The 14,764-nt window shown below is 37.1% G+C and overlaps 1 protein-coding gene across 2 annotated transcripts in view; it reads left to right on the top strand.

The window, feature by feature from the left end:
* FGF12 (fibroblast growth factor 12) overlaps positions 1-14,764 on the top strand; it is a 599,372-nt gene that overhangs the window by 565,061 nt on the left and 19,547 nt on the right. For both annotated transcript variants that reach the window (XM_012510798.2, XM_003256664.4), the window contains one exon: positions 808-1,006. In XM_012510798.2, the coding sequence (XP_012366252.1) occupies positions 808-1,006 (199 nt within the window). The remainder of the gene's footprint in view (positions 1-807; positions 1,007-14,764) is intronic.

Raw genomic sequence — 14,764 nt, 5'->3', positions numbered from 1 at the left:
CTGTGATTGTGAAGCAATAAATGTGAGCTCTGGCATTGACTCAGTAGTTTTTTAAATGTATATTTGAATTAATCATATAACCTTTTGGTTTTCTCCCTTACCAAATGTTGAAGTATAGGATCTTACAGTTTCTTCTGAGACTAAAACTCTCATTCTGTGTTTCCCTGAGGTCAATAGTAATAGGAATTACTAATACTATTAGTAATTTTCTTCAATGTAATAGTAATTTTTTTCTATTATTCCTGGGCCTTTTACCTGAGATTTTGATTACTAAGGAAAAAAATGTTTTAACGAAATTAAAGAGGAAATTACCAACATTAGGAAAATTGGTGATTTTCCTGACCAGGCTGTGGCTATGTAATACATTTTTGTATATACAGAATAGTCTCTTCAAAAGCACCTTGTGTGCCTGTGTTTGCTGCAGTTATATTTGATTTTGATTTCCAGGATACATTTTAGTTCCTTATTTACATGTTAAGGGTGAGTAAATGAGGAATGGCCAATCACTTTAGTTTACAAAACATATTGCTAGGATCAGAGCGCAGACTTGGCCACAGTCGTGAATGATTTTTACCTAGCTTCAAGCCTGAGCAAGTTATTATCTCTGGGCTAAAGGTTGGCTAGAAAGGAAATCACGTTTTTTTATTTTGTATGATGAATCTTTATAACCAAAGGCTAACAGAAACTATGTGTCATTGCCTTTCATTTGTTCTTAACAGAGGACATGGATTTCAAGCTTATTGGATTTAAGCATTTGCTGATTCACCTTTAAATCATTTCTTTTTTGTGTCTTTTTTTTTTCTACAGGATGTTTTCACTCCAGAATGCAAATTCAAGGAATCTGTGTTTGAAAATTACTATGTGATCTATTCTTCCACACTGTACCGCCAGCAAGAATCAGGCCGAGCTTGGTTTCTGGGACTCAATAAAGAAGGTCAAATTATGAAGGGGAACAGAGTGAAGAAAACCAAGCCCTCATCACATTTTGTACCGAAACCTATTGAAGGTATGAAACCAACTGACTGTCTTTGTTGGACCCTTATCTGTGTGTTGACATCAATTCTGCTCCTTGCCCTTTTGCTCCAGAGAGTTTGCCTGGAATGCAACAGATCAGAAGAAAGATTCAAAACAAACATTCAGAAAACACAATAGTATCTCTTCCTTTTCTTTCTTTTTTTTTTTTTTCTTTTGAGACGGAGTCTTGCTCTGTCGCCCACGCTGGAATGGCGCAATCTCGGCTCACTGCCACCTCCTCCCGGATTCAAGCAATTCTCCTGCCTCAGCCTCCATAGTAGCTGGGAATCTCTTCCTATAAAAAAAAAAAAAAAAGGAAAATTCTATTACAAATACTTGGCACTTAAAAAAAAATGCCTGAATATACAAGCTGGAAAAATTTTGAAAGTAGAAAAGGTGTGGTAGTTACTATCTAGTATGTAATTTCCTCCTTTTTTAAACCTAATAATTTAATTTCTCAAGATACACCCTTGAAAAACAACTGATACTTTTATATTTACAGTATTGCATTGTATCCTTCTTAGGTGAGCTATAACCTTTCCTCTCATAATCATTTAATACTCTGTTCATTTATTTCAAACTTACCATTAAAATAAACTTTTTTTTTTTTTCTGAGGAAACCGATTTTAGGCAGCTAGGCTATGTTCCCTCAGAAGTTCCTTAACGAGGATGACAGTATATCATTCAGGTAACCACACTTCCTGAATTCAGCCAAGCTTTCTACTACAGGCTAAGTAAGCTTGTTTCTCCTCTGAAAGTCACATTATAATCATTTTAAACATTGGCTCAGCATCCTTGTCTGAGGAAATGAGAAAATTGAGACAGTGCATTGCAACTCTGTGACTTAGTCAAGCTTGCTGTCCCCTGAATATCTCATATGGCATTGTCAGTCAACCAGGGTACACAAGGCCTGGTGCACAGTACATAGCACTGTGACTACAAACATTTAAGTCAATACTATCTTCCAATGTTCCAAGCACTGGATAAAATGTGATATTCAAAGCCCCTAGCCCCTCTCAGGACTCGTCACATGCTGTGTATTGAGCACATGAAATGAACTTTTCTTTCCTGCAGTATTTTTTTTTTTTTTTTTTTTTTTTGAGACAGAGTCTTGCTCTGTCACCCAGGCTGGAGTGCAGTGGTACAACCTCGGCTCACTGCAGCCTCAGCCTCCCGGATTCCAGTGATTCTCCTGCCTCAGCCTCCTGGGTAGCTGGGATTACAGGCGCATGCCACCACGCCCAGCTAATTTTTGTATTTTTAGTAGAGACAGGGTTTAGCCATGTTGGCCAGGCTGGTCTCAAACACCTGACTTCAGGTTATCCACCCACCCCAGCCTCCCAAAGTGCTGGGATTACAGGCATGAGTCACCATGCCCGGCCTATTTTAATTCTTATTGGCCTCATGTTGTTCATCACCCCTGCTCCTTTAGTTTTTATCCATTTATCTCATTTGCCTGGAAAATGTCTATTAGTCTTTGTAAAAAAATAATTCAAGAGTCAATACTTCCATGATGGCCTTCTTGACTTTCTTCAAGTAGAACTAAACATTCTGTCACCTTGTCATTGCATACATTTCTCTCCCATAGAAATTATGACATTAAATTTGCCCGTTGCCACACTGTCTCCTCTTATTCACGGTTAGCTCACTCTTTGAATGAACAGAATTTGTTTTATTTTTCTTCATATCTCCCTTTGTCTTCTATAATAGTTGGCATATCATAGAGAGATATTTGATAATCAGTTGTCTGAAAAGTGAACATGTGAATGAATTGATGAATAGAAAAGTATAAAGACAAAGAAGAATATATGCGCCAGAGAACTTCATGATATTCTTAGAGGTGTGATGTATGTTTACTCAGAGTAATAGTAAAATGTAGAAAGTGATGCAATATATAGGATTTATATTGGGACGCAGAGAAAAAGGCTATTATTTTCACAAAAAGATATCATTGAGAAGCTAATATTTAAACTTACCTTCAGGGCTAGGCCAGGTTCCTGCAATTTGAGATGAGCGGTAGGGATTAGGCAGACAAAAACACTCCAAGTGCAGTATGAATAAAGGGAGGAAAGTGCCTGCTTCTTAGGGTTAAGCAAAGGGCACCTGAGAAGTAAATAATATTATTTTCACAGGGAAATATATGGATTCTCAAAAATGAAATGTTTGATGAATTATGCTCTTAATTATTGCATCATTTTTATTTGTTCATTTACATTGATTTTCTTCTTGTTGTAAAAGTAGTACAAGGTCATTAACAAATTTTGGAAAATTTAGGAAAGTATGAAGAAAAGAAATCCATACGTTTTGTTTATTCCCTTTATGGATAATGCCCTTTGTATTGAACTTCACCCTCCTGACCCCACTTAAAAATACACCTAGGGCGGGCTTGGTGGCTCACGCCTGTAATCCCAGGGCTTTGGGAGACCAAGGTGGGAGGATCACGAGGTCAGGAGTTCGAGATCAGCCTGACCAACATGGTGAAACCCCGTCTCTACTAAAAATACAAAAATTAGCCGGGCATGGTGGCGCGTGCCTATAATCCCAGCTACTCAGGAGGCTGAGGCAGGAGAATCACTTGAACCTGGGAGGTGGAGGTTGCAGTGAGCCGAGATCACATCACTGCACTCCAGCCTGGGTGACAGAGCCAAGATTCCATCTCAAAAAATATATATATAAAAAAATATATATACACTTATAACCTACCCTCCTAATTGTAGCTGCTATCTGTACTTTGGTTAATCAAGTTTCCTCGTGGGTTTGGATGACCGTGTACATGTACAACTGGACATTCCTATATGTATGGATTAGAATTAAGGTTGTCTTCACACAACCCAAATCCATATTAACAGCAGCTTAATCATATAAAGTTTTTTATTCTCTCACAAAACAAATTTAGAGACCAGCTATCCTAGCTGGTACTGTGCTTTCTCAATTGGTGGGGCCTTGGCTGCATCCACCTTTTAGTACCTCCCTCCCCAGTGTTTTGCTGTGGCTCATTTACAACTGTGCACTGCACTGTGAACACAACCACACATGCTGGCCCTGGATCTGCCCATGATCCAACCAGCATCTTATTCCAGCCAGACGGCAGAAGAGAGGTGAAGAAGACAGAAGGAAGAGCCAGGGCCAGTTTTGTTTTCAAGTTGTCCCTGGTAACTGCCATATGATACTTATCCCACTGGCCACAACCTAGTCAAATAGTCACACTTAGGTGTAAAGAAGCTAAGAATGTAGTCTTTTTCTTTTTTTTGATAGCCATACACCAAATGAATGTTCTGTGCCTAGGGGTTATGGCACAATGGGTATTGAGACACTAAAAACTGTGCTTCAGCCTTCCATCCTCTTAATTTTAGAATATCTCTGATTTCCTAATTTTCTGATTGACATCTTTTGGTAGATTATCGTGTTTTTACTTTATGTTATTGACTGATCCTTTAGAATGATTTTCTTTTTGTTCTGGAAAAAAGTGCATTCTAAATCAGACTCACTAATATTTCGATTCACTTCCAAGGATTTTTGTCTCTCTAGGTGTGAAGTATATGGAATATGATAATTACTTCCAAAAATGAAAAAAAAAACTTAATTGGTTTTAGGCCAAATACCTTCTCATTCCCTATAAATGTCTTTACCTTTTGTCTTAGGGAACTAACTTTATTGAACAATCTTAGCTAACAGGTGCTATTCTAAGCACGTCTCAATTACTGTCTCTTACTTTTCATTCCATTTGTATGAAGTAGGTTCCAGTATTATCCGCATTTACAAACATGAAAAATGAAAAAGAGATATTGAGTAATTTGTCCTAAATCATGCAGCTAGCAATTGGCAAAGCCAGAATTGAAACCAAAGCATTCTGACTTGAACAATCAATTTCTTAAACCCCATTTAAAACTGATAAGATAGGCTACAGTCTGAGGTCTGAGAAAGATGTAGATGTAACTTTAATATAGTGGGCCCTAGTAAATGATCTGGAATAAATGTCTCCTAATTGCTTCTCTTTTTAAAAATCTGCAATATATCCCTACCCCTTAGAAATAAAAGTTCTTGCAGATTATTGGAGATTATCACGCTCTTATAACTTACATGAAACACATGAAATTGGTTGGTTCTCTTCTGCCTCCTATGTGCTTTGATGTCATTATAATACAGAAAATGTGAACAATTACCTTATGATTCTCCATGCAGTTATACATTATATCATTAAATGATTTTGACAGGTTACCATTATTATCAAAGATATGTACACTTGAGGTTGTGTTAGGAATTAATCTACTGGACATTTAAACCTTTTTTCTCGCTGCTGGGATACCCAAATTATTTTTGCTGCCACCATTACTGCTATTACTAGTCTTACTACTTCTGTATGCAGCTTATCAATTTACAATTTGGTAGCCAGGTTGCATATGTTATCTCTGTTAAGCCTCACAATAGTTCTATATTTTTATCCTCATTTTATAGATGAGGAAACGTAATTTAAAGTAATTAAGTACCCAGTCCAAGACCACGGGGCTAAATACAGAACTGGGGTTGCAGTCCAGGAACCCTAATGTCAGTGCCTATGCAGGTAACCTCTGCACTGTATTGCCCTTCAATCTCAAGTAAGCCTATGAATATGCAAATACTCAGAAAAGTCAGTGATAGCAAAGCAGAAATCTTATCCTATGATGCAACTTGAATAGTAAACTAGTTTTAAACCATGCAAAATTGAGACAGGAATACATGATATAGTGAGAAACACATTGGTAAACAATCAATCAGATAAAACAGTTAATGGAATGCCATATTCAAGCTAGGCAAGAAAGAATAAACAATGCATCCCTTCTTTTCTGGTGAATTCTAACAAGTTTTATTTCCTACTCAGCAAAAAAAAAAAAAAAAATTGGACTGGATGATTTCTAAAGTTCTTTGGCAATGACAATGTGTGGCAGTCATTATAAGCCCTTTACTGTAAAACCATGTTCCTTCATAGAACCTAGCATAGAATTTACATGCAAACATGGTCTAAACATATTTTCTTTTTTTTTTTAATTGTACTTTAAGTTTTAGGGTACATGTGCACAATGTGCAGGTTTGTTACATATGTATCCATGTGCCATGTTGGTGTGCTGCACCCATTAACTCGTTATTTAGCATTAGGTATATCTCCTAATGCTGTCCCTCTCCCCTCCCCCACCCCACAACAGTCCCCGGAGTGTGATGTTCCCCTTCCTGTGTCCACGTGTTCTCATTGTTCAATTCCCAGCTATGAGTGAGAACATGCAGTGTTTGGTTTTTTGTCCTTGTGATAGTTTGCTGAGAATGATGGTTTCCAGTTTCATCCATGTCCCTACAAAGGACATGAACTCATCATTTTTTATGGCTGCATAGTATTCCATGGTGTATATGTGCCACATTTTCTTAATCCAGTCTATCGTTGTTGGACATTTGGGTTGGTTCCAACTCTTTGCTATTGCGAATAGTGCCGCGATAAACGTACGTGTGCATGTGTCTTTATAGCAGCATGATTTATAGTCCTTTGGGTATATACCCAGTAATGGGATGGCTGGGTCAAATGGTATTTCTAGTTCTAGATCCCTGAGGAATCGCCACACTGACTTCCACAATGGTTGAACTAGTTTACAGTCCCACCAACAGTGTAAAAGTGTTCCTATTTCTCCACATCCTCTCCAGCACCTGTTGTTTCTTGACTTTTTAATGATGGCTATTCTAACTGATGTGAGATGGTATCTCATTGTGGTTTTGATTTGCATTTCTCTGATGGCCAGTGATGAGCATTTTTGCATGTTTTTTGGCTGCATAAATGTCTTCTTTTGAGAAGTGTCTGTTCATGTCCTTTGCCCACTTTTTGATGGGGTTGTTTTTTTCTTGTAAATTTGTTTGAGTTCATTGTAGATTCTGGATATTAGCCCTTTGTCAGATGAGTAGGTTGCGAAAATTTTCTCCCATTTTGTAGGTTGCCTGTTCACTCTGATGGTAGTTTCTTTTGCTGTGCAGAAGCTCTTTAGTTTAATTAGATCCCATTTGTCAATTTTGGCTTTTGTTGCCATTGCTTTTGGTATTTTAGATATGAAGTCCTTGCCCATGCCTATGTCCTGAATGGTATTGCCTAGGTTTTCTTCTAGGGTTTTTATGGTTTTAGGTCTAACATGTAAGTCTTTAATCCATCTTGAATTAATTTTTGTATAAGGTGTAAGGAAGGGATCCAGTTTCAGCTTTCTACATATGGCTAGCCAGTTTTTCCCAGCACCATTTATTAAAAAGGGAATCCTTTCCCCATTTCTTGTTTTTGTCAGGTTTGTCAAAGATCAGATAGTTGTAGATATGTGGCATTATTTCTGAGGGCTCTGTTCTGTTCCATTGATCTATGTCTCTGTTGTGGTACCAGTACCATGCTGTTTTGGTTACTGTAGCCTTGTAGTATAGTTTGAAGTCAGGTAGCATGATGCCTCCAGCTTTGTTCTTTTGGGTTAGGATTGACTTGGCGATGCGGGCTCTTTTTTGGATCCATATGAACTTCAAAGTAGTTTTTTCCAATTCTGTGAAGAAAGTCATTGGTAGCTTGATGGGGATGGCATTGTGTCTATAAATTATCTTGGGCAGTATGGCCATTTTCATGATATTGAGTCTTCCAACCCATGAGCATGGAATGTTCTTCCATTTGTTTGTATCCTCTTTTATTTCATTGAGCAGTGATTGATTTGTAGTTCTCCTTGAAGAGGTCCTTCACGTCCCTTGTAAGTTGGATTCCTAGGTATTTTATTCTCTTGTAAGTTGGATTCCTAGGTATTTTATTCTCTTTGAAGCAATTGTGAATGGGAGTTCACTCATGATTTGGCTCTCTGTTTGTCTGTGATTGGTGTATAAGAATGCTTGTGATTTTTGTACATTGATTTTGTATCCTGAGACTTTGCTGAAGTTGCTTATCAGCTTAAGGAGATTTTGGGCTGAGACAGTGTGGTTTTCTAGATATACAATCATGTCATCTGCAAACAGGGACAATTTGACTTCCTCTTTTCCTAATTGAATACCCTTTATTTCCTTCTCCTGCCTAATTGCCCTGGCCAGAACTTCCAACACTATGTTGAATAGGAGTGGTGAGAGAGGGCATCCCTGTCTTGTGCCAGTTTTCAAATGGAATGCTTCCAGTTTTTGCCCATTCAGTATGATATTGGCTGTGGGTTTGTCATAGATAGCTCTTCTCTTATTATTTTGAGATACATCCCATCGGGCAGAGACACAACCAAAAAAGAGAATTTTAGACCAATATCCTTGATGAACATTGATGCAAAAATCCTCAGTAAAATACTGGCAAACCGAATCCAGCAGCACATCAAAAAGCTTATCCACCATGATCAAGTGGGCTTCATCCCTGGGATGCAAGGCTGGTTCAACATATGCAAATCAATAAATCTAATAAATCTAATCCAGCATATAAACAGAACCAAAGACAAAAACCACATGATTATCTCAATAGATGCAGAAAAGGCCTTTGACAAAATTCAACAACCCTTCATGCTAAAAACATATTTTCTTTATTGAATTATTGAATAAATAAATTACAGCTTTAAGAGCTATTTCCATTATTTGTGATTTCTTTTTTAATGAAGGGATAGGATGAAGGGCATCCTAGCCATAACTTACATTTAAATAGATTTTAGGACAGATCAGTGGTTCACACCTGTATTCCCAGCAATTTGGGAAGTCGAGGCAGACAAATCACTTGAGGCCAGGAGTTCAAGACCAGCCTGGCCAACAAGATGAAACCTCGTCACTACTAAAAAATACAAAAATTAGCCAGGTGTGGTGGTACACACCTGTAATCCCCGCTACTTGGGAGGCTGAGGCACGAGAATCACTTTCAACCCAGGGAGGCAGAGTTTGCCAGGAGCTGAGATTGCACCACTACACTCCAGCCTGGGCAACAGAGAAAGACTCTGTCCCAAAAATAAGTGAATAAATAAATAAATAAATAAAGTTTTTGATAATATTTTTCCATAGGGCAGCTATAAAGCATATAACTAGATGACACTTTTAGAAAACGATTAGAAAATGATAGCTCCATCAGAGATTAGCTAACTTGCTGCTAATGGGTTAACCAAAAAAATTATTGACTATTTTGTTTGTAATGTTTAAAGGCATTTTTGTAACCCTGTAAGCCCAATGCTAATACTGTTAACATCCGAACAGAGTCCCCACTGCACGGTAAATGAGCCCTTCCTTTGTGAAGGGAATTGACCTCTTAGGGAGGAAAAGCCAAAGTAGGTTTTTTTTGGTTTTGGGTTTTGCTTTTTTTGTTTTGTTGTTGTTGTTTTTTACTGCTTATTTGTTTTTCAAATATGTCTGCCTTTATCCCAGTCCCACTGGTGTTTTCTTTTGAACGTCAAGATTCCCAAAATTAAGCTCTGCCAGTTTGAGAATGGTTAGGTCCTGCACTGATAACATGATAATAATTACCCACTGGCCCATTTCCCTTCACTCTTTCACGTCTCATCCTGTGTTTAGAGAACAGGAGGATTAATGAGGGGTTTCAGGGTCACCTATTCTGATAGACTGACTTGATATTTAAGCACATTCCTAGGTACATCGCACATAAACCTCTACTTAATGGGTCCCCTCCCCTGGAATTTTGGACAACAGCACAGGCTTCCTGATTCTCAATTCTGCCCTTTCAGAGTATTGTTCAAAGCACAGATAAGTAACTCCCCCAGATATAAAGTGTTTTAGTGGTGACCTCCCCCTTTAGTATTAGATACAGCTGTCCAATACTCTTTGACAAAGAACAAAATACAGTCTCCTCCTTTTCTCCTCCCTCCTCCTTCAAAAAGCACATTACCGAGCTCCTGCAGGTGGCTGAGTATTCAGGATCTGGTTCTTCCCTTCTGAAAAAAAAAAAAAAAAATCTGTGTACTTTGCAAAGATTTAAGCTTCAAGAGCTGAGTCCTAGAGAAATAAGTATATTTCCAAATAAGATCACTAAGGATCAGTTGAGAGCCATCCATACAGAAGTATTAAACTTGGAATAAAGGAATATTGATTTATTTCTCCCAATTTATTTTGTAGTGAGGAGATAGTACTAACACACACAGGGACACAGATGCACACTCAGCCATATACATGTTATCCATTTTCTGTGTTATAATTGGTGCTTTAAGCTCATAGAATCTGATTTAAGACTCAGCAGAATGTAAACAGCTGTTTCCCAAACATCAGTATCAGAACCATCTGTAGTGTTCTTAGAAGCTAGCAGATTCTCCGACCAAATCTCCAAAGTGATCTGATGTTTGAAACCTAGGTATGACCTAGGACTCTATAGGTTTAAAACCCTGTCCAGGTGATTTCTGATGGCATTGAGTTTGAGATGCAGTGTTCTGAATTTGGTGTTTCTAAGCTCCTTTTGGTCAAATCTGGCCACGGAGGATTTAAATTTATTCATATTATTATGATCAATATATTGGACTAAATCTAATGTAATATAAATTGTCTCTTTGACATGAAATTAAGTATACTATATATGTTACATTTTTACGTTCCCTACTGCTATCAAGACAGGGATGTTTTAGTCCAGGGTTAAATTACTATATGAAGTTAGTAGAGGTAATGCCAATTATTTCATTAAATTGACATCTCTTAGAGCAACCTAAAAAAAAAAAAAAAAAAAAAAAAAAGAAAGAAATCAAGTAACCAAGAATACAAGAATACAAAGTGTCTAATTCTTTGGGTCAAAATTTGGCAATGATTTGCTAAGCAACTTTTGTTTGAATGAAAGCAAGTGTGTTGGAGAAGTCAAGAAACAGAAGAATGGCTACTCCATAGGCAGAGCAGCCTTGCTAAGTAATTTTGAGAAAATAATTTATCTCCTTCCACCTCAGTCATCTCTGAAGATAAAGTCTATTATAAATTCCACCTACTCCAAAGGAGTAATATGAAAATTAGACATTGTAAAAAAGTTGAATTTCTCAAGAGAATTCTGTCAGATCAAACATGAAGTGCCTTTTTCATTTTGTCTTAGAAAATGGACCTTGTCTTATTGTGTTTTGTATTGGAAAAATGCTGTGAGATGTGGCATTGCATGAGAAATTAAAGGCAATGAAAATGGAATCTGGAAGGAAAATAACAATCCCTTCAAAACTACATAATAAGACACCAAAGAACAGAGCAAATCAGGAGTCCTGATGTTATAAAATTCCAACTAATGTTGGTAGGACACTAATGCCAAATTTGATATTTTTATTTCCATAAACTGGAAATAGAAATAAATGCCTTGGTTCTCTTTTGGACCCAACCATACTAAAAGACAAAAGCAGAAAGATGGAGCAAAAAAGAACCTCTCTGCCAGTAATTGTTTTAATTACAGAAAGGATAATAGCTGCAACTCTTTCTTTTGCGTTTTGGGTTTCTGCCAGCCTGTGATACTTTCCTCCTGCAAACCATTGTACACTTATTCAAACCAGCTTTTTCTGGTTTCTGAATGTAGTCTTTAATACAACCCACCTACCTCTTCCCCACACATTCTTCCTCTTTCTCTCTCTCTGTCCTTCATGCAAATACTGCTTTTTCTTTCTTTCTAAAGTTCACAACATCTCCTAACTCGTTATAGTAAATATGTATAGCACAGTGACTGCATTTCTAAGGCAATACATTTCTTCCAAACCAGCACTTAAAATTCTCCAACAGTTCCAAAAGGATTCCATGTAACATTAATTAAGGTGTGAAATTGCTTTATTTAAATTGCCCACACCCTTCTATGATCTGCTATTAAGACAATTAAGTATCTTCAATGGTGCATTAACTAACACAGCAGTCTAACCTTTTAGCCTCTTGGAAATTACAGAGGACCAGGGAAAATTCAATTAAATTTGTAGTAATAAAATGATTAATCATACTTCATTTGTCTTTGATGGTAACTAGTAGTCGATGGGGGTTCTTTATAGAGTTTAATTTTTTAGTTTTATTAAAAACAGAAGTTAAATTGTTTTCATTTGGAAAACAGAATTTGTCAGACCAACTACAGTGTTCCCACACACAGGTTGTTCAACTCTCCAGTACAGAGTGACATTGACACTTAAAAATGAATACCTGGTTCTCCTCATTACTACTAGCACTCTCAAATTTCAAAGGATCTGTCAAGAATACAGCAACAATAGAAAGCGATAATTAGTAGCAGCTATACTACCTTATATTCTGTTTGAATGGCATATTGTCCTTTCAACATGCTTTCTGAACCAGAGTATCATTTAATAGCCACTAAATCCTTGGAAGTATGAAGGTTAAGACTTACTATCCCTATTTTAAACACGAGGAAGATGTCATTTCTGGAGGTTAACTCACTTAGGTGTATACAGCTAGAAAGAAGCAAAACTAGAATTGTTACGTTGTAACTTCAGATGTCATGCTTTTCCTACTACAAATGTGATGTGATTGTGTGTGTGTGTGTGTAAATAGGCGTTGTTATTCCTTATTCAATTTAGTTACTTAATCAGTTGTGTGTGTGTGTGTGTATGTATATTTGAGTGTGCATCAGAATTACCTAGAGAGCCCACCAAAGCATAGATTGCTAGGCCCCATCTCCTGAATTTTTAATTCTGTAGGTTTGAGCTGGCCAAATAATTTGCGTTTCTTAACGTTCCTGCTGTTGGTGGTGGTGGTGAGGGGTCATGCCTTGAGAATCACTAAGTTTAGGGAACTGTCTGATGCAATGATCCTTAGAATCTCTTTCCTTTCTAGACTCTGTAATGTACCATATATACAAGGAAAGGTAAGGGTGGTCGTCAACTTTCTTGGTTTATTTTCTGTTTCATTGATTTTTCTTATTTCTGTGAAGATGAGGCTTATTATTTGATTATTCAAATATCACTAAACTAAAGGAGCTTGATAAATATTATCTACCGTATAGTATTCCTTGCTCCATTTGTGTCAAAGTCATCTATTTTACCTTTATATTGGTCAATTTCAGGGAACTCAGCCCAAGTTTAGGACCTTAGATAAAGTAAAGATTCACTGACTTTAAAGGTGAAAGAAAAATCTGCTTTACTCCAACCAAAGACTTCTTCAGTTAGTCACTATAGCATAGTAGATAGGAATATTCATTTGGAACATAACTATGAAACACCTACTAAGCATCTTTCACCGTACTAATGGGGACACAGTAGTACTCAAGGAAAGACAATTTTGACTTCATAGCGTTTATGTCTAGAAATGGGTAAAAAATATGCAATTAAAAATAAGCATTTTAAAACTTCACTAGAGATTGGTTCCAAGGAAAAAAAAAATGGGACTATTTTAAAAAGGATGATGAAGGTAAATTTTTTAGAGAAGATGACGTAAATGTTTGTTTGAACAGTAATCTGAATGAAATTTAGTAGTAAACAAGGTTTTTGCAGGCAAAGCTGACAGATTCCAAAGGCTATTTTATAGAATCCAAGGATGCCTAATAATGAGCAAGAAAGCCAATGTGACTAGAATGGATTGATTAAAGGAACTGAAGGTAGGAGATGAACTTAGAGAGAAAGGAAAGACTATACATTGAGGGCTTATAACCACCTTCAGGACTTTAGATTTTATGGTTAATGTGATGGGAATTCATTATAGATTTTGAGCAGAATTGCAGAGACGTCAGCCAAGATCTTAAGCAAGATAATATTAGATTGGTCTCTAGGGTTTTATAACTAGAGGTAGAGAGAATGACTTTGAATTTAGTTTGAAGTTAGACCTGATAGAGCACACTAATGGATTGGATGTAGGTTGTTAGATAGAGAGAAATCAGGGATGACTTTTAGGTGTTAAGCATGATGAACTGGGCGAATAATGGGTCTGTGTGCTGAAATGTGTACACACACACACACACACACACTACTTAAATATGACATTTTAAAATCACTTGTAATCCCCTGTACTGGTTATTAAAACTCAGATACTACTGACATTTTGGGACTTTGGGTTGTATAATTCCTTGTTGTGGGGCACTTCCCAGTGCATTGGAGGATATTTAGCAACATCTGTAGCCTCTATGTTCAAGATACCAATAGCAAATCATCCTCTCTAGTGGTGACAAACAAACATGTCTCAGACATTACCAAAGGTTCACTGAAGGCAAATTCACCACCGCTTGACAACCACTGCCCTAGGTTCTATGACTACTTTTCAAATGGGGAGACTATCTTGTTTGGAAAAATTATTCTATTGTGTGGAACTTTCTCACATTATAGAATATTAGTAATACCAACCTGACCTCCATCACTATAGTTGTGACAAGAAATGGGGAGAATACTTCCTTGGTTTCTTCACACTGCTAAGAAAATGAATGTAGTTGCTGACTTACTCCTGGGGAACACTAACATTTATTGGAAAAGGAGGCTCCTGCAAAGGAGAATAAAACAGAGTAGCCAGTGATTCAGCAGAAAGACTAGGCTATTTTGATTGATGTTCAAGAAACCAGGTGAAAACATCTTGTCAAAAAGGAGGAAATAATTAACTGTATCCAACACTGCTGGAGTGTCTAGCAAGCTGCTAAATGAGAATTGATCTTTGCTTTTGTAACTCGTGGTCAGTAGTGACTTGACATGAGTGATTTCAGTGAAACAGTAAGAAATAAGCCTGAATGGAAAGAAATAATAACTGGAGGCAAAGAAAAGAAGAAGGTAATATTGAATATTAAAGTTCTTTTGAGAACTTCTGCTATAAAAAGGAAGTAGAGAAATGAGGAGGGAGCTGGTGGGAAACATGACAGTTACATGGTAGGGTTCTTTGTTTTTAA

This window comes from Nomascus leucogenys, chromosome 11, assembly GCF_006542625.1.
Source record: "Nomascus leucogenys isolate Asia chromosome 11, Asia_NLE_v1, whole genome shotgun sequence".
NCBI lineage: Eukaryota > Metazoa > Chordata > Mammalia > Primates > Hylobatidae > Nomascus > Nomascus leucogenys.
This window is presented reverse-complemented; position numbering and strand designations above follow the sequence as displayed.